Source organism: Cuculus canorus, chromosome 1 (assembly GCF_017976375.1).
Source record: "Cuculus canorus isolate bCucCan1 chromosome 1, bCucCan1.pri, whole genome shotgun sequence".
Lineage (NCBI taxonomy): Eukaryota > Metazoa > Chordata > Aves > Cuculiformes > Cuculidae > Cuculus > Cuculus canorus.
Genome location: NC_071401.1, coordinates 101,382,609 through 101,404,176, shown reverse-complemented (window position 1 = coordinate 101,404,176; position 21,568 = coordinate 101,382,609). Strand labels below are relative to the sequence as shown.

At 33.8% G+C, this 21,568-nt stretch overlaps 1 protein-coding gene across 1 annotated transcript in view; it reads left to right on the top strand.

Moving 5' to 3' along the window:
• Positions 1-21,568, top strand: part of NCAM2 (neural cell adhesion molecule 2) — a 271,224-nt gene that overhangs the window by 176,521 nt on the left and 73,135 nt on the right. The window contains exon 10 of the mRNA XM_054061402.1: positions 15,054-15,204. Coding sequence (XP_053917377.1) covers positions 15,054-15,204 — 151 coding nt within the window. The remainder of the gene's footprint in view (positions 1-15,053; positions 15,205-21,568) is intronic.

The window sequence follows — 21,568 nt, the reverse complement described above, 5'->3', positions numbered from 1 at the left end:
ATGCAGATAACAAGCTGTTTCTACAGAGCTCTTTTCCTTTATTTAAAATAATTTTCTTTTAGTATTTGAACAAGTATTTTCTTCTTAATTTTCTTACTTGAACTGGAGAATTTTGCTGTGCTGATTAAAATAAGAAAAAACATCTTTCTGGCTGGCTAATTTAGATTTTTTACTCCAGACAAAAGTAGACAAAATAGACAAAATTTTCTTTTTGTGTATGTTTGCATATTCATAGCTATTGCTTAAAAAAACCCCAGCTTGATATACCTATACAGTAATCATGCCAAAGAGGGAATCAGATACATAGTAAGTCACACAGTTTATAAGGCATTGCTATGTATTAAGAAATTATCTACTTTTGTTATATGTGTTCTGAAGGACAATGTCTGGCCTAGTCTCTGAGTTGACTTTTCCTGGAATTGAGGCAGTTTCTGTGAGATTCTCTCTATAATTTTTTCTGCTCTGTGATTTCAATTTTGGAGCAGCTTAACAGTCTTTATACCATAGTTTTTCTAATAGTTTTGCATAAAAACTAAACAGTTTGTCTCCTCCTTAAATATTTCAAGTCAAAGGTCATCTTTTTGACCCACAAAGACTGCACCTTGTTCAAAGGTTACAATTGTAGCTTTTCCTTTATGTTTTGAATGCTCGTAAAATAATTTTGTTTCATCAAACAAATGCAGAAACCAGCTAAAAAATATTGGTGCAGTTGAAACTGAAATTTATCCAGTGCTTTTTTAGTTAGTGTTACATTCTCAAATCAAACTGCAGATGGTAAACCATCTAGATATGTTAGTGTAGTGTTTTTTGAACTGTAGTTCAACAAAATGATACTGACAACCAAACTAAAACTTATATTGCCTTTCTACTAGTTTGCTGACATACTGTATGTGGAAGATAAAAAAAGAATGAGAATAAATGCTGTTATATGGTTTCCTTCTGTTCTTGCCAATGAAAGAACTCCTTGTCTGTTGCCCATGCAAGAGTTTTTGCTGAATGTTGAATAAATGTTCTGAAATACTGTTCTTGAGCTATAAAATATGCTGCTGTGTTTGCCCTGTGGTCCTCCAGCTCTAGGGTGCCAAAACCTTGGCTTGGGTTTTCTTACCAAATTGGGTGGTTAGGGAAGAAAACTGGCAATGATTAAATTATTGAATAATTGTTGAATAACACAGCAATTTTTTGCAGACAGAAAGAGAAAAGGTGTATTGAAGAAAGTAGGAAGTAGGGTTTGTACATCTGATAGCTTTTTAGGTAATGTTCAATCATTACATACACTTGCATAAATACAAAAAAATATTATCTACATTCAGAGAATTAATCCTTCAATTCTTTTACCAGTTTTATTTTTTTTTTTTAATATAGACTGTACTTTATCCAATATTCTGGTGAATTCAGAATATCTTTGATAATATTTTTTCCATAGAAGATGGAAGAACTCCTTTAAATATAATGTTAACATAATAATTGTTATAAACACAGAAAGTGTTGTTCTTATTTTTTAATTATACTTTTATTACTTTTAGTATGCAGCTCCTCATTCATGTTATTCTTGGTTTTCTGAAGTGCAAGCATAGAATCATAGAATCATAGAATAGTTTGGGTTGGAAGGGACCTTAAAGATCATCTACTTTATATACCTTATATAGATAGAAAAGAAAGCTTAATATGAAATAATTCTTGGTCTGCATGGATTAAAAATGTTTTCTTTTAAATAATAGATAGATCTTTTAATCAGGACATAACATTTTCTAATTTCAAAATGATTATGTGGAAAAAAAAAAAAAAAGAAAATATGTACCAAAGTCATAGATCAAAGAAATAACCATACTAGACTTAAGGAAGATAATATTAATGAGTAAGAAAGCTATAATTATCTCTTAAGAAAATATAGCTTTGATAAAGGTTTTTCAGTACATCAGAAGTGTGTATTTGAAAGTTGAAGCCAAGTGAGTTCCAACAAGAAATAAAGATGCCTTTTCCTCACTCCTTTTATCATTTAGCTTTTGGAACTATCTACCACACAGTCTGTGGTCCCTCTTTCATTAAGAATTTGAAAAAAAGGTGTGTTTCCCCTTTTTCTGCCCTCTTTATTAAGTTTAAATGGAAAGTTTTCCAGGAGGTCACACTAGATGACTTCTGTAATCGTTTTATGGGTTTATAACTCATACATACATGAAAGTGGATAAGCCTGAATAGATGAATGATTATGCATGACAGAAGGTGTTTGACTCGCTCTTAAAGGTCTGAAAATGGAAACTGAGGATTAGTCCAAGATGGAGCTTCATCTGCTGTTGCAGAGTCAAGCCAAAACTCTGCTTGGTGCATGCACTCTGTCTGTGTGCCTCTGTCTCTGACTCCCCAGCTTTGCGTGTCCTTTTACTGATGAGCCAACCTGGCCACGTCCCTTTCATCTGTGATTCAAAATGGCATATTCCTACAGACCTCTGCATCCTGCAGCCCTGGCTCTTTTCCCAGTAAAAAGAGGAAGCAGGAGGAGAGTTGCTTTTTGTAGAACAGAAGGAAGGATAGTGATTGGATTTGATTTGCTGTAATTACTTATAAAATAGATTTTGGACATGCATACGCATATCTACACAGATTCCCGAAGGAGAGCTTATCCCGACTCTGTGATACAAAACCGTCATTGATTCTTGTGCGTGCTGCAGAAGTGTGAGGGAAGAGTTTCATGCTCTACTTTCTAGTATCTAATTCTAGCAGAAATAGCAAAGCTGACCAATGCTGTTAATAATTTCCATTTCAACCCCTGTTGTGGAATACAGATGACACTAACAGATGGGGTTTGAGATGAGATAGTAGCTCCACTGTATGCATCATGTGTCCTAAAAGACAATCTTTAACCTGAAGAATTTGTGATCTAAACATGTCGAATGAACGAAGTCAGTGCAGAGGTCACAGTCCAGTTATCTGGTGCAGAGTTTTGACAATGCTTCATGTGTGGGTTAACTGGTTATCAAAAAAAGACAAAAAATTAAAAAAAAAAAACCAAACACAAAACCAAAAAGAACCCAAAACAACCAAAATACCTCAAAGAACAAGAATTTGCCACTTTGGTGTTGGATTTAAGATATATTAAATGATACCGTGTTATATATATATTTGATACAGATTCACCAAATGTCTTTGGAATACCTTATGCTATTCTGCTTTCCACAAGTACAAAAATCCTGAATCTTTAACTTTATAATAAAGACTACAGTAACAGCTTGAGTTCTGCTTCCTTCCATCTAGCTACCATTGCAGTGGTGTCCCCATTAAACTTCGTATGACATTGTTTCTAAATATTGCAGAGCTCAGACCAATAATTAAATTCTTTTCCAAGTCTGAATTCACTTTATGTCAGCATGCAAATCATAACTGTTTGGACCTTGCAGAGTTTTTCATAATTTTCATGATTAGGCAATAGGTAAAGGTGAAGAATTTGGGGTTTATTTTGCCTTTTTCTGTGAAAGGTCAGCTCTGCTATCCCTCAAGCCTGTTAACTTTGCTTCAGCTTACAAATGTTAATAAAAAGAATCTGATTTCTTGTTTTACTCCCTATGTATGCTATCGTCACTGCACAAAAAGTAGTAGTGTTGCAGTGTCAGTGAATTGATTTGCCTTTCTTTTGAAATGATGAGAACTCTGTTGCATTCTTGCTCATGAAGGTTCACGTATCTGTTTGAAATTACTCACTCCAAAATAGGAAACATAGATATCTCTATCTAGTATATTTTAACTTTTTCCAGGAGATTTCTTTCTTTTTCTGAGCTGTGCAAATCTCAGTCTTTGTAAATTATTCTCAGGATGTTTTCTTATTTGAAGAGTTGGAAAAATGTAAGGGGCAAGTCTTCTTGCCTTATTGGAGGAAATTGTTATAACCAGTTTCACCTGCGTGTTTTTGTGAACAGCTTCTACTTAAAATATCATAGAATATTTTTGTTGTTGTAATATTACATAGGTCTGCAGGCCAAACAGTTTATGTAGCCAGCTTCAATTGTGTCTGATTATGCAATTGAGACACTCTGCAAACAATTCAATCAGGCATCAAAGTTGGTTGCTTTTTTTCATTTTATTTTTAATCCTGAAGTGAATCATGTGATAGCCTTAGCAAATCTATTTTTTAGGCACTTTTATTGGTAACTTTGTTTCTTCATTAAGCCTTTGGAAAGTAGTAGCTGTGCAAGAGAAAGAAAACTCTACCCTACCAGCAGCCTACCAACAGACCATTTGCTGCCCACAGTCTCCTCTATGTCAATGTGCATCCTTCTCAAAGGCTGCAGTTCTTAAAGAACTGCTTCAGCAGACATCTTTTCCACAGGGCACAGTCCTTCAGGATCAGACTGCTCCAGTGTGGGTCCCCCATCTGCCACATGTCCTGCCAGGAGCCTGCTTTGTAGTGGAATCTCCACGGGCTGCAACTTTCTTCAGGACATGACCACCTGCTGCAGCATGGGGTCTTCCATGAACTGCAGTGGGTGTTCGCTCAACTTTGGACCTCCATGAGCTGCAGGGGGACAGCCTGCTTCACAGTAATCTTCTCCACAGCCTGTAGGAGAAACTCTCCTCAGGTGCCTGGAGCCTTTTTGCTCACCTTATTCTCCCACTTTGGTGTCTGCAGGGCTGTTTCTCACTCCTCTCTTCCCTCTCCTTCCTCATGCATAAACCAATTACCTTCCTCTATGTCCATCTTTCATCCCAATTTGCCTACATACCTGAGAATCCTAGAGCTGGGACTAATTTTTTGGCTGTGATTAATTTATCTACATAGTTTCTTCAGTTTATGTGCTGTTACAGATCTGTTTCTTCAGCAATGTACCATGCATAACTTCTGATTATTTGAATTTATAATATATTGAGTTTCCTTAATTGAACATTTGAGTAGGAAATTGTGTAAGCCAACTGAAAATAAGCTATAGATTGGTTTTAGGGTTTCATTTCTCACTGATATTTTTCCTAGCAGAATAATATATGGGTTTTTTTTGTGCTGCCATGTTGCAATCTCTGCTTTCCAAGTTGTTTCAGACTCCAGTACCAGCACATTTTTTCATAATAGTTTCCACTCAATTTGACTGATATGTTCGGCATAATCTTTTATTTATATCCGTACATAAATTTAGAAACATATTTAGTTCAATTGTACTGATTAAATAAAACTACTTGAGAACAAATATTCAATGCTCTTTCCGGTATGTCCAGGTTAGCTCCTTTTTGCCATTTAGCTTACAACTGCAATACTTTCCTGTTGATTTCAGTTGCAAAACCCTACAGGATTTGTGAGCAAACACTTTTTGATCTGCAAGGTCTGGATCTGTATTCTCTTGCAGGCAATTCCCCTGTTCCTCATGACTCTAGTTATGCACTTCTGGCTTCCTGTGCCTTTCCCTCACCTAAGAAAGCCTTGTTGCTTATATATTCCCATGTAGGGCTCCACCTTATCCCAGTTTCCAGGCAGACTTCATATCTGCTGTCTGGCCATAGTAAGTTTGATAAGGTATTCATCAGCTTTACAGAGAACTGGAAAGGCTCCCAAGCTGCATACAACTACTGAACAAACCAGTAAGAGAAACTCAAGCAGTGATCTCCCTCCCTTTTTTTCATGCTTTAGAGAATGCATGATGTGCAGCTTTGTATAGGCTGTTCTGTGGTAGAAAACTGTATACCTTCACCACATCAGTTATTCCTGCAAAACTGTGTCATGGCTTGAACCTAAATTCTATGAAAATTAAATAAATGTGTATATACATGCATTAAGGTCAGTTTGAAATTCTTGGAGTAGTTGTCATATTGAAGGTTATTTTATATTCTCATAGAGGAGTTTTGTGAGCAAGAGAGGCATACAACTTGTGTTTATCCAAGAGTTTATCAGTCCAAGTACTGTTTTATCAGTTTAAACAAAACAAACATTTGTTCTTAGTCCAGTTACAATTATATGAACACGTTAATCCAAGTTATCTAAGTAATAATGGGGAAAAAGATACCATAAATTTTTTTATACTGAAGTTTACTAGTTTTCATTATTATAGTCACCCTTCCAGTACCCTCCTAAGACATGAGGTTGACAGTGTTTATTTTTCTTAATTAGAAGGTAATTAAAAAAGGGTAGAGAAGGGTTGACAAATTATTAGCAATCTAAATTCTTCTCCAAGACAAAATGCAGAAGATTTAACCTCCCACCCCAACCCCTTAAAAAGAAAACAAACCGAAACTGTGCTTCATTCCCTGCCTTGGGTCAACTTGATGTTATTTTTGTTCATTTTGCACTGCAGTTTGTGTACGTGCTTTGACTTCATGGGTTTCTAGCTACAAATTGTTTTGGTTTCGTTTTCTTTTTTTTTTTTTTTAATATTTTCACTTGTTAGTCATTAAAGTTACAGAACTGTCTCCTCCAGTCCCAATTAAGATAAAGAGCTAATGTTTGTTGGCTAGACCTTTGCCATACATAGTACTTAGTACAGAGCTAAGTGGAAACAAATTCGTGTAATTACCTGGTGACTAGGGACTTGCAATCAAAGCAAATTGAAATCACCTTAGACCGAAGCAACCTCTGGCAAGTCTCAAGACTCTGCACTGCTGGAACAATGCAGAATCTTTACTAGTATTAGGAGAATCACACTTTCTGGGCTATAATCCCTGCCTGAGGGAAAGATGGGATCCTTGTGCTTGACGTTTCCTTCTTTCAGAGTTTTGTAACTCATTCTGTATGGGCAGTTTGGTGTAACTCGGTAGTATAATGTCTGTACTAGTCACTTCTACAGCTGAAGTATTATTTAATTCAGATTTGAACTAACCTGAACTAGGAGTCAGTTCAGAAATAGGACCAGGTTGAATTTCTTAATTAGAATAACCATATTTGTTGCTATTGATGCTGTATATATTTAATAGTGATTATTCTTATTTACATGCACAGAGATTGAGTAACCACTGAAAAATAAATTCTGGCAGATCATAATTAGTGTTTTAAGTCTGAGCCATCCTAAATCCCATACTGATACGTATTTCGAGCCCTGTGCTTATGCTAGTCTTCCCTTTGAGGCTCCTATTTACACTGAAGTTACTAGTGCCTCACAACCATTTTAAAGATTTATAAAGCTGGGGTATAATCACCTGTGACACATTCTCATTTATCCAAAGAATCAAGTTACAGTAACACTTGATTGTCTAAAGTAAGACATAATTATATAGCTAAATCATTATTTTTAGTGACTTTTCTATATGAGGCCTGTGCGGAATAAGAATGTTGTATTTAAATAGTCATATTCCTGGGAATTTTGCTGGTCTGAATCCATCTGTGTCATCCATGTTAATGGCATCATAGCAGTGCTGGAGTAGATTTAGATCAGCAAGAACCTTAGGAATAAAAACATTAAATACAGTATTTTTGAGTGAATCAGTATTTCTCATTGCAAGGTACATATGTAATTATTACAGTTATAATATTCCCATTATAAATACTTGTTTGTTGTTACTATTGTTATTATTGTTGCCAACAATAATGCTTGTTTTCCTTTAAAAGCTTGATTCATACAACACTAAGATTTTTACCATTAATAACCATCAACCATTTCTTTCTTGTGATTTGCATCTTCAGTGGAAGCAATCTTGTATGGCTGATCATCATATTTTCTCTATTATTTTTCTTTTGTTTTCTTTTGTGAGTGAAAACCAATCAAGGAAAGTTCAGCTTTCTGTTTCATATCTTAATGAATGGGCTTGCTGTAATGGTTATCCTATGTCATCTCATTACATAACAACTTAAGTTTGAAAGCAATGCCAGCATGAATCCAACAAATATCAGTTCATAATTTCTAAAAGTTATATGAAACTTTCAAGAATACATTTTTAACAAACTGCATAGAAACTGCTACTGTTTCCAATCTGAATTCTTTAAAACTACTATGTCTGCAGATGAACAGAAAATCAAAACAACTTTTTTTCATTTTCTTCAAGAATAATTTTTGGTGACTTCCTGGGTGTTACACTATAGATCTACAAACAATAGGTTCTTCAGTAATTTCTTCCTTGTGGAAAAAAAAAAACAAAACTAACAAATTCAGAGTTTTCAGCATGCTGACATATATATTTAATGAGCTGCAGTTCTAATAATGCTACTACTGTAGCATTATTCTGATTCAGTGGACATTAAGGCATATGCACGTAGCAATACTATGGAATTTTCTGCTGTCTCCAACAGGTGCATGGATAAAATACATTTACCTGAAGAGAATGGGAAATATTGTGAATATACCATCCATAATCCAGAAGGGAGCTTCCATCAGCTTCTACACGATGATGGCTGTTGTGACTAACAGCCCTTTCTCATCATCAAAGGTAGATTTTCAGACTAGGAATTGCTGGTCACTTAATTTTAATAGACATCTGGAATTTTATCATCATTTAGTATCATCATGTTAGGTGTCAGAAATTCTTATCTTTCATGCTGTCTCAAGGAACAGTTTTATAAGCAATTCTGACCTGCTTAAATCTCACATATACGTCAACCTGAAGTGTGTGATCTGAAGTTTTCCTCTTGTACGGATATCAACACAAAACAAAATCAGAAGACTTTCTAAAAAAATATTTAATCGTGATGATTCTGTTCATCAGTATTTGTTTTCTCCTTGATAATTCAGTGATGTATACTCGGAACACGACCCCAAGATGACATCATGAGTTGGCACTGTTTGACAGTTTGATCTGAAGAAGGAAGAACCAGGCATAAAATTCAAAGAGATTTTTTTTTTCCTCTTCTGAGTTCCTGCTCTTTCCCCAGTGTGAGGATATTCTACCGTGTACATCTGCAGCAGGTCTTTTGGAGGAACATTAAAAAGTCCTGCAGTTTTTACTCAAGTTACATGTTCTGCCAAATACTTTTTTGAGCATATTGCACCGTGTTTTACAAAACAGACGACAGTCTCAATTCTAAGCTACTGTTTCTTCAACTTTTCTGTTGTTAACACGTGCAATGCATATCTGAAATGGCACTAAAGAACACAAGGTGTCAGAATACATATTTGGTAATGTGTGACAGGCAGGATTGACGTGCATTGTTGTAGCAAATGGAGAGTAATGGCACTGTGGTCACAAATAAGCTGTAAGCTTTAGAAGAAAAACAAATAGAGGTATTCAACTTCTATACATTTTTAGTGTAGGGATTTTTTGCTTGCAGTCTTGCACTTGCTCTTCAGGGGATGATGGAGTACTTCGTCAGCAAAACAATGAACTCTTGTGGGAGGGAAGATAATCAACATAAAGTCACAGCTGCTCTAACCATCCAAGTAATATTATCAAAATCCAGCTACAAACAAGTCACCAATTTCTGCATCTGTTCTCACCTTCCACTCTTGCTTTCAGCCAACTCAAAATGCATGTTTTGGCAGGCATAGAAATTCATCTCATTTGGTGGTACAGTTCCTCTGTGGAAGTAGGATAAATGATAAATCAAACTCAACCACTTATCGCACCATCCACCTCTCCCCAAGTACAGCTTTCTACAATTGAAAAAGAATGACAATTTCTAAACATCATAATCAGCTAATTCTCCTCTCCTGAGATATTACACTTTTTGAACTACAATGTCAATGGAATTGTGCAGATTGAACACTACACGGTACCTGAATAGGTTATTCTGTCCCAAAGCTGTTCTTGTCTCTTTGTGGATGTTGTACTCTCATCACATCCCTTTTCTCTCTAACAATCATACTCTGAAAACTGCATAACTCCTCAGCATGCAGAAACCTTGCAGTACGCTGTTATCACCATTCTGATAATCCCTTGGGAACTCTGGAACATGATTTTGGAGCTGTGAATTGACCAGTCAGGTCAGCATCAGTGTGTCATGATTTTGGGAATAATCATGTGTGGGACTGCAAATCATGTGAGAAGTTCAGGAGGCAAAAGCATGACTGAAAAAGTCAGGTAGTAAAATAAAATATATAGCATGACAATATTTTTATCATAATAAAGTATATATATATACTTTTACAGAATCTGTAGAACTAATCTCACCTAGTAAGATAGCTCCTGTTTTATGAATTCATTAGGGTTAATGTACATAAATTCTGAGTAAGAATATTAGGGAATTTGTCACTATTTGTGTTTTTTTCTTTCACAAGTCACATTTTGATACTTCAGAGTTGTCATTATGGATAATTTTACTTGGAGACCTGTATAGAAGAGTTTTGTTTTCTTTAACAATGGCACTATTCAAAACAAAAGGTGAAAAGTTAAATTCTTAATTTAGGGAATGTTGAGTTTATGTGAGTAAAGTCACAAAGCCAGCTATACCTATCAAAGTCTCTGTTGGAGATTTGTGACTTGTGATATAGCTTTTTGCTGGTGATGAGGTGGGGGGCTGGGTGTGAGGAACCACCGCCAAAAGCTTCCAAACCCCACTTTTATTTATGAATTCTATGAAGTTGTCTGCTTAACATTAATGATGGAAATATTTAGATTTCTTAAGATTTTATCATGATTTCCAAAATGCTGTGAAAAAGGTGTACTTTTGAAGACCTTGTCATTAGCATTTTCAGAAAACACAGTGGTTTGTTTATTGAAATTATCCTTCCATTGTCTTACAGCATAAGCACCTGTTAACATACTTGCCCACTGATCTTTCTAAAGCAATATCTATACCTGTATGGAACTATGTTGACCATGTATGTTTTCAGATGTCACAAATTATTCATACCTCACGGTTGTACACAGTGATTCAGTAGATGAGCATAAATCAAGAGTATTGCATAACAGAGACTGTTCTGGTGATCTAGGTTTCTGTTTTGTCTATGTTTGTAATTTTTATAACACTAAGTAATAAAAGCACATGTACTTATTAATCTAGCAGAAGACACCCTAGTACATATGTTACCTTTCTCCCCTGTAACTTTAGAAAGAAAAAAAAAAAAAATCCAGTTTAATAGGTATCCATTATTACTATTTCAGACAGACTTGGGAGTTACTGACATTATTAATTTGTAAAGAATATATCTGTATTTTGATTTTTCACCAGTGGCAGCTCTAATTTTTTTCCTCATGGGGATTTCTACTGTGGACTACTGTGCAGGTGCAGTGTACTTCAAGTTCCCATGTGCGCTTCCTCTTCCTGTTCCTGTTTAGGTGCGGTACAGTGCCAGACATTGTGCTGATGTGTGGTTTCCATACTTAGTGCAGGAGGGGAATAAGCCTCAGAAAGATTTCACCAAGGGTTACAGAGTTCTGGTCATCACAGTCTTAAGGGTTAGAGCTGCTCCTGTTTGATGTTGCGTATTTGCTGTTCGAAGTTACACTAGAAGACTTCCGTTGTGGATCAGTATGAATGTAGACTTCTGCTTTGCCAGCATATTCTGGTTTTGATAACGCCCTTTAAAAGGATGGGAAAATATAACTAGCATGGTCTCAATGTTTGCTTCAGACTAACGCTGCATATTAATTTTTTGTGCCAGCTTCTTCAGTGCTCTTTGCCACAGACAACTTCTGTGTCTCTGCTGTGTTCTTAATGTTGGTTCCTAGCTGTGCTTCAGCATCACTGCACTGTTATTATACCTTTTATGTCATAATACGACTTGGCTTACTTACTCCAATCTATATTAACATAATTAAAACATAGAGCAATATAATACTATCACATTAGTGTTTTTGAAGTCCGTGTGTAATTTCATCATAATGTCTAGCATTTTTCATTTGCGTATTTTGATCCCCATGTTATTCTGGCAATCCTCTCCAGGTGTGGACAACAAAATATTGTCTTTTATTTATTTATGTATGTGTTTATATATTTATTTTTATATATTTATTTATTTGTGTATTCATTTATTTATTCTTGGTCAAAAATGGCGCTCTTGTTTTCTTCTGTGTTCAGGAATGTCAGACAAACAGTGTATTTTTAATCTGGTATTGCACTATGCTTGCAGAAAAAATAATGAAATTGTACACAATTCTGTCTGCAGAATAGAACCAGAGAACAAGGCTTCTTTAATTTTTCATGAAGAAGCCACAGGATAAAAAGCACTCTGAGCAATGCAACAGAAAAAAAACTTATTATATATTTTACAGTACTTTATAAGAAATTTCAAAGAGATAATTGTAATTATTTTCAGACAGTTTTGAAAAAGTAGATATTACCTGCATTAAATATGTATTTCCATGATCATTTAGGCAATATGTTCTTGCCTACAAGTGTTTTATGTTTTATTTAATTTTGTATACTTCACTTAACCTAGTAGATCCCTCTCCAAATGCTTCTTACTATATATTTATAGTGAGAATAAGACAATAGGGTCATGAACATCCCGTGTAATTTGCAGTGTTTATTAGGCTGCTTTTTTACCCTAACTATAAACCTAATATATACTATGCCATCCATACTTTTATAAATTATTTTTATCTCATACATAATAACATAAGAAAGTTATTTTGAGTACAGACCATATGTGTACATATCAATTTAGAATTTGCTGTTAAACCTGTTTAATTTAAAGGATCTTTGCTTACTTTTTGGTTTTTATTTGTTTGTTTTGTTTTAAACATCAGTTAGCACTCTCTATCTGTGCTTTGGAATGCATGGAATTAATTGCAGTGAAATATGTAGTGTATTATACAGTGAATTACAATATTTGGGATTAGTATTGAACTGTTAAAATTTTCCTTTATTATCAAATTCAAAATAGCACTGCATATGTTATACTTATGCAAAAATACTTCTAGTGATTTTAGTGAGGATTATAAATAATTTAACTCTTTTTGTAGGAATCCTGTTGACCACATTACCCAAAATGTACAACAAACACATGCTAGTTTTTCAGCAAGTGAAGAATTACTCTTTGGAACACATATATTTTTTAATTCTTTTCTTTTTCTTCTTTTTCATGTATGCTTCTAACTACCTGTTACTAGAAACAGAAAACTGAACTGACTGAATAACCTGATCTAATTTTTAAAATCATGGTGAAACAATGTGTTATTACAGCTATAAATCAATATAATTTCACAGAAAAGCATTTTCCATTGCGCAGGGAGAAGGTCCTAATAAAAAAATAGGCTCCTCATTGTAGGTTTGTGATATACAATAAGGAAGGGCAAAGACAATATTTTTCTCCAAATACCTTTACTTTATTGCTACTACTGCCTGTTGTATGGAGCTACCTTAGTGCTTTGGGGAGGGGGAGGTGTGCAGCTGTTAATGAGTCACTAATAGAGGATTTAGTACTGTATCTGTGATTCACAGTCACAAGTTGTTTCAGCATATGTCTTTTCACAGTTTCAAATGTGACTTCTTAGGAAAATATTTATCATCAAGTTAAAACCAGAAATAAAACCACTGAACTGTATGTACATTTTAAGTATGAATAATGTAGATATACTATTGTATTACATACTCAATGCTTTTAAAAAGAAGAAAACAATCCACTGATAAATAATACTGTTATTAACCGTGTCATAAAAAGTACGTGCTGTATATATATATCAGAAATTAGAAAAATATTTAATATATTATTTTAAAAAAATTGCAATTTAATTATCTCAAGAAATCCCTCCAAACCCCCAAAATGTGTAATATATAAATATTCAGTACTGTAAAATGTTTATTAGTAACTTCATAACTTTTCTCTTTCCTTTTTAAAAGGTATAATGAAGATAGAATTTTCAGGATTAGATATCACGTAAGAGATTACTAAGTGGTCTTAGTTACTAATTTTTACCAATCCAGAGGGCTTTAGGTTTGCTTCTGCATTAGAATTCCATAACTTTAATATACATACCTCTCCAGTGGCACAGGAAAAAAAATCAGCGTTCTTGGATTCTGATGTGTAATCAGAATACCTTTCTTTACATAGAAATTATGATATACAGAATATTTTTATGACTGCTTTGTGTGAAATATTTTAATATCTAAATATTGTACATTTTCCCTGTATTCAGTAAAGAAACAATTGTAGATAGTTAAAACCTCAATCAGTTAAATATCAGTCACTTGGTAAGTATTTAGAGTAAAAAGTAGTATACTTGAGTGTATATTTTCATAGGACTGGACATTAAAATTTGTTTCAGATTTAAGTGTAATACAATGAAATAGTTACTGGTTTTTTTCCTTTTTCCACCTTCCTCAAAAATGAAGGTAGGTAAATATTAGTATTTTTTATCAGCTTTTTCCCCCCTCACATCAAAAATGTGAAACAAATAAGTAAAGCAAGTTTCCCAAAGCTACAAAACAAGTAAAGAAGAGAACCAGATTTAAAATAACTTCTTTTTCCTCAGGTATACTACTTCATGAAGGTCCAAGTGTCTAGTGCTGGATTTTTTAAACTGTTCTAGTTAGCTTTTTGTAGTATTTTATACTCTCGCATTTGAATCGTTTTGGGGAAGGAGTGGGGAGATGTAACGGATATGGATTTTTATGAAGTTGCTAAATATAAAATGTATGTTTTAGAAAATCAGTAGCCAATATTCATTTTTCTCCGTTGCCTTTTTCCATGTAATGTTACAGAAATTAAATTCAGAAATTCAAGTTGTATTTATGCATCATGTTTTTTAATAATTGTGAGCTTGTGACAAGGAAATGTGAATAATGAAAATAAATCTATGACTGGATTTGTGTTTTGATCATTGGTTAGGGGCAGTATTTCTGTTCAGTTTCACAGTTACATTTTTAAGAACAAGGGATATGATGCTAACTGCAATCTAAGTACTATGATTTTACATGCATACATTTCATTTACTGCAGCACCGTAACGAAGTTAGTGAGATCATAAACAGGTGTTGAGTATGCAGTTCATTATTCCAGTAATAAGTGGATACATTTTGTGGTTTACCTTGACAATGTTCCTTTAAGCATGTACTTATTCCCTTAATTTTAGTGCCAAGAAACAGAACATCTTTTTCTATATTTTTAAAAATTCATTTGACAAATTTAAAAGTTGCTTAGATGTCAGTAATAACTTCACCATACATGAAGATGTTCCTTCAGTCATACTTATCAATGGTGTTTAATATATAAAATATACATAAACATACATATATGTATAAAACTTTTCTTTTTCCTGAATCAATGTAAACAGAGCCCAGATGGCCGTATAGAAGTCAAAGGGCAGCATGGAAAATCGTCACTGCATATTAAAGATGTGAAGTTATCAGATTCAGGCAGATATGACTGTGAAGCTGCAAGTAGAATTGGTGGGCACCAAAAGAGCATGTACCTTGATATTGAATGTAAGTTGTAATATTTTGTTTTCTCTTTTAAATTTGTAAAAAAAAGTACATTCTTAATGGAAGGTCAGTTTTTTTCTGGTGATTCATGTTTAAACTTGCATAATTTAAGAAAGCGTGTCCTTCTGTAGTTATACTGAATTCTGTGGTGAAATCCTGCCTTTTCTGAAGTTGACAAGAACCTTGTTGCTGATTTGAGAAGGACAAGATTACATCTGAGATCATATTCCAGTGGTATTACCCACTTACTTAAGGCTAAGCCTAATAACTTCAAATCTTTGGGCTAGTGGAGACTGCTGTGGGTGAAAAATATTTGGTGGGATAAGGTAATGATTGATCTGAGCAACAGCTCAGTCTTGAGCTTAGCCTTCTAAGATTCAACAAAGTCTTCCGTTTTTTTTCTAGTTCTCTGTTTTTCTAATCCCCAACAAGTCTCCTGCCCTTCTTATAACCCCTCCTGGAGTTCAGAAGTTTGTGACAATCTCTTTTAGACAGGCTGCTTTCAAAGCTCTTGAATTTTATCCAAGAGAAAAGGGGATTATTTTTGCTTAGAGAAGAGTCTGATGTTTTAGAAGCCAAATAGAAGATATCATATCGAAATATACAAAAATTCATTGAAAATTGTCTCTTCAAACTGTTCTCCAAATTCATGAAGCAAATGTCTTCAAGAAAATGAAAACAAATGAAAAAATCCTTTTATATTTCATTGTTCTGTTTTGCTAGAGATTTTCTAGATTTGTTCTACTTTTGCAGTATAGCTTGAGTGAGTCTATTTGAGAGACTCTGAATGGAAAAAGACTTTCCAGAAGGAAAATAGAAGTTGGAACAGGGTCTGTGGCACAGAAAGATAAGTAATGGTTGCAGGCTATCAACAAAGTGATTTCCTGAGTTCTCAGAGTGACTTTGAGGGGTTCTGAAAATGTCTTCAGTATACAGTTTTGTGTTCTCACTTTTTGGCAGGCAATCAATGCATTATGACATAGAAAATAAGTTGTAAATAGATGTTAGGAATGGAGTAATTTGCCAACCAAGAAGACCAAAGAAATAATTACAGTATTTATTAATAGCTTTAATGTAGCTACCCTTCAATAAAGAGACACAGGAAAGGATTTGAAACTTTGAAAAATACTGATTTTCTGAGAACATACTAATTTACTGTATTTGTTTCTTTAATGAATGCACTGGTGCACTGCTGATGACTCAGTATATTTGTATTTAAAGGAAAAATATATTTTACTAGATAAAAATGAAAGTTCAATTACTTTCCTGTAAATTTCTGGAAAATCCTTTTGTACTCTATGCAGAGTGATATGAAATACCTTGTTAGGTTAAGCTAATGTAGTCATTTTGCTTTAAAATTAAATATTAATACCTTTTGTCATCAGAAGAGAGATAGAAGATGCACCACATTTTATGAAACATGAAAAATTAAAATTTAAGAATTTGTTAGCAACACAGATTTCATACTAGAGGGCATAACCAAACCTCTTGATTGATAAGAATACATTATTATAATCTCAGGCAGCTTTCAGAGGGAAAGTTTTAGAACAGATGATAAGAATTTAAAGTAAGATATTCTCATTAGGTTATGGATGACATAATTTTGAATGTCTCATACACATATAGTGTATGAGAAAATGAAATAGAATATTGGTTTAAGTCCAGATGTTTGCCTTGGTAGACGAAGTTACAAATGTGTTCTTTGATGAAGCAGGTATCGTATTTATTCTTCATTCCAGTTATTTTGTATGTTGAAGGCTAGAGGCTTTCAGCAAAAGGTACAGGTTCAGAAACTAAACTAATTTGTATTCTCATTGTAAAACGGGAAAACGAGGAATTGTTAGATTCTGTGAAGTCAGCATTGAATAAATGACTTGTATTATTTTACAAGTCATATTGTTTCAGCATGTTAATTGTAATTGCAAATGTTCCCATCAGGATTTTTTTCCAAATATTAATTTACCAAATTGTTTGAAACTCTTCAAAATATTTTAATTTTCATTTCAATTACTTCAATTATGTCCTCTTCAAAGCCAGCGTTGAGAAGATTCTTTTCAGGCATGGCCAGCTATTTGCATAATCACTAGTGAACCTTTTAGCAGAATTTTTATTATTTTTAACAGTATTCTAGTGTAAACCTAAATAACTATTTTAAAATCAAAACATAAATAAATAAGCAAGGCTTTATTGTTTGTATAGTTTCTAGATAGGACTAATCAATACACCTATGGCATTCTGTAAGTTAATAGAAAAACTATAGCAGTTTTCTTTATAAATTTTAATACCTTTGACAGTTTGTGTAATCAGCAAAGGAGCATGCTTCCATCACATCCTTAAATGCCAGAGCAGTTAAACTGGCCTAATGGAGACGCAGAGTGCTCTGGTGTCACTGTCTCACCCTTTTACTTACTGACCCTTATCAGAGACAAACCGGCAGTAAGATAGCACAGAGTTTCTGTGCTTTATCCTTGTTGTCTATTGGAGTTGATCTTGATGATAAGAGCAGTTCTCCAGGACAGGAAGAGATTATCAGGTTTGATGGCAACTGGGCACAGTTAACCCTGCCTTTTATTTGAAATAAATGTTTGAGGGACATGAATCATAGGGAATCCAGAGACTTTTTTTTAGGATTTCTTCCTAAATATTATTTTTTTAATTAGTTGTATTTAATTTTTCTTATACTAAGCATGAAAATTAAATAAAACTTTACTTGAAAAAGAAAGATACCATTATAAATACTATCTTCCGAATGATTTCAGTAACTGCAACATTTGTTTACACATATGAAGCCCAGTGTGTATTGAATAATAATAATAATAATAATAATAATAATAATAATAGTAACTGATTGAAAACTTCTGTCTGATGGCATATATTATATATACTTGGTACTAGGTATTAAGCTATGCCTATAGTGATTATGTATTTATCATACATAGAGAAATAGTGTTTTCTTTTTTTTAGTAAAAAGCATGATAGAACTAAATAAAAAATATAGAAATCAGGAGATACTCTGAGTCATTTCAGCATGGAGATAAACTAAGGGCTTTAGAAAGGTAAGTGTACAAATCCGTGTCATTTTCAGGTTGATAATACTGTTACGTGCTTTTCAAAGTTACAGTTTTCCTATGCAGATGTTTACATTTCTATATGGAATTTTCTGTCTTTTTAGCTGAGACATAATTATTCTGAAAAATATGTGCTAGGGATATAAGAGAATCTTAAAAAGCACAATACAGGCCTCACTAAAAGAAGAAAATTTCTGATGAGAGGCACTTTCTTGGGTTATGCAAATTATTCTTTACAATGGCTACCATTAGAGAACAAAAAATCATAATTTTTACATGTTTGATATGCTTTATTATCTTCATAGTATTATTTGTAGTTAGGATTCACTGAGGCATTGCTAATTTGAAAATTATTTGAAAATGACGTTAATGAGCAGCAGTCTATGATCCTTTAAAGTGGCATTCTACTGGCCCTTAAAGTTGTCCTCTCACTGTATTCAAACTGTCATTAACACCGAAATATTCACAGCACTTAATTGTGTACACATAGGTGTACACATGGTGTAAGATGCTGTTCTCTTTGATTTCTCTCTGTCACCAAGTGCAAATTTCTTCAGAGAATCCTCCTGTTACTGGAAAAAAATGTATTAAGATATTCTTTTGAAAAGTCTCTGTTTTTCTGCATAGTACCTGGGAAGCATCCTAATTTGCAGTCTTTTGTAGCTGCAATTACAAGTTTTCACATTACTCTCTTTCAGTTAAAACTCCCAAGCTTCAATATTGATACTGCAATTAAAAGATATGCTGGGTGGTCCAAAAATGGCTGATTCCTCACTGTACACAAAGACTAGTGGTTTTGAATATAATCTACAATCACTAACATATTGCATTCAGTAATATGTTACATTTTTGTATGGGATCAACCATTTGTGAAAATAATTTCTAATGAAGTCCATTTAAATAATTTAAAGTGTCTTCCAAAAATGAGATGGTTTTCTTGATACCGGTTTTCATCCAAACCTGAATTTTGTAGTTATATTCCTTATTATTAAGTACTGACATTCAGTGGTACCAAAACAAAAAATAATATCTAGCACAGACAACATACCCTTTATCTGTAAAGAAACTTATGCAGTAACTTTTATACTACTGTATTGTTTACCAGAAACAGTCTTTTATTTTCCCACCACAATTTGAAATCAGCTTCATTACTGTTACAGTATTGAACTTTGTTTCCTCAGTTGATTAGTCTTTTCAGACTTTTCACTTTGTTCTATGTCAGTTTGCTCTGTTGCACTGTTTTTAATGCAGGTGCTTTGAATTCATGCTATTTAATTTTATATCTTTGCAAAAATATACCACATTACTTAAAAGCAGGTTGAACAAGTTGAGCTGCAAAGTATATTTACCTCCAAGAGAGCAAGGCCTTGAATCAGTGAAAATAATACTACTGTGTGCAGGATGTTACAAATGTTGTGACCAATGTCACAAATATTTCAGCTGCCTACTGCTATCATGAATTATAATAAATGCAGACAGTTCATAGTCTGAATTTGATCTCTGTTAAAAGAATTTGGTATATAGACATCCCATCACTACTCACAGAATCACAAAATGTCTGAGGCTGAAAGGGATTGCCTCTTGTCCTGTCACTGGACATCACCAAAAAGAGCCTTGTTCCATCTTCTTTACATCCTTCCTTCAGCTGTAAATCATGTGGGCCCAGCTCTATCTTGTTTTCACAGCCAGAAAACACAGCAAATAAGCACAATCATATAACTTAAGAAACAGACAAATTATAGGAAAAGCAACCAAGAGAAACAAGATGTTGAAATGATCTGGAAAATTTTGCATCTTTTCTATTAAAATACTGTTGGCTTTAGTTACATTTCTTCCTGTCAAATTTATAGCTTAAAAAGAGAAAGGAAAGATGGAAAAGGTCAATTTTTAGTACCATGGAATACATGTCATAATTTTGACATGACTTTGGAATCGAGAATGTTAGTTGTAAGATTTAAAATGTTCATTCTTTGACTACCTTGTACATTTGCATAGAAGCAAAATTTGGTATGCCATTGTGGTGGCTTAAAGAGGATAAGAATATTGAATCCCAAGTGAAAGATGAGGTTTATCACAATAAAGTCACTTTGCAAAAAACATTTCACCAAAGCTCACTGTCCTGAAGCAGAAATGAATGCCGCTTTGTTGTCTTTTTCTGATGTTACAACAATAAATGTGGCAAAGTGGGTAAAATTACACTTTAATCATCTTTATGGTAAATCTACCTATTCTTTAGCCCAAAAGGGTGTAATTATACTTTAAAACAGAAATTCCATCTTAAAAACTTTTGACCTATATATATTAATCACTTGTTAAAATGCAATATTCCTGTCATGATTTTCTCTAAATTTTTCTTAACAGAGCTCTATACTACATGTTATTGTTGACCTTGCAGTGTGCTTCATGTCACTTTAGCAGATTTTTAATAACACACTGAGTATTTTTCTTGTAATAGGAAAATGCTATTTTGAATTAATATTAGAATCAAATATGAATAAAATATTTTAGGTTTTATTCTGTTTCTCTTCTAATAATTTTCTCATTTCATTAATAGGTGTAGATGGCTCAGTATCTTTGCTTACTGACATACTTTTTCTCATATGCAATTGTGAAAAGCAGAGGTTAAAAAGCGAGAAAGAATTTTCTGTTGTTTTCTTGAAAATAGTTCTACTTCATGAGTTGATCTTAAAGGTTAAAAATGAAATGTTTTCATTGAATATTAATGCATAAATTATAAACTAGTTTTTCATACTTGCAAAATTAACAGAGTTTTGCAAGTCATTTCGTACTATGTTAAGCGTGATTTACATTATACAGTGATTACCAGTGAATTAAAAAAGGGCAGCGTGGCCTTTGTTCTTCTCTGTATCTCCAAGACAGGTCCAGCAGAGCAGCAACAGCACATCTGAGAATTATGAAGAAAATATTTGGGTGGTATGCTAAGTGTAATGTTGAAACTTTGGAAGTTGAGCAAAAGATAATATCTTAAAATGAGATTTTTAATTCATTTTTAATTGATGATCCTTCCATTACCTGAAGGGGGCCTACAGGAAGGCTGTAGAGAGGCTATTCATAAAGGCTTGTGGTGATAGCATGAGGGGGAACTGGTATAAACTGGAGAGGGGCAGATTTAGACTGGACATTAAGAGAAATTTCTTCACTATGAGAGTGGTGAGGCACTGGAACAGGTTGCCAAGGGAAGCTGTGGGTGCTCCATCCCTGGGGGTGTTCAAGGCCAGGTTGGATGGGGCCTTGGGCAGCCTGATCCAGTGAGATGTCCCTGCCCATGGCAGGGGAGA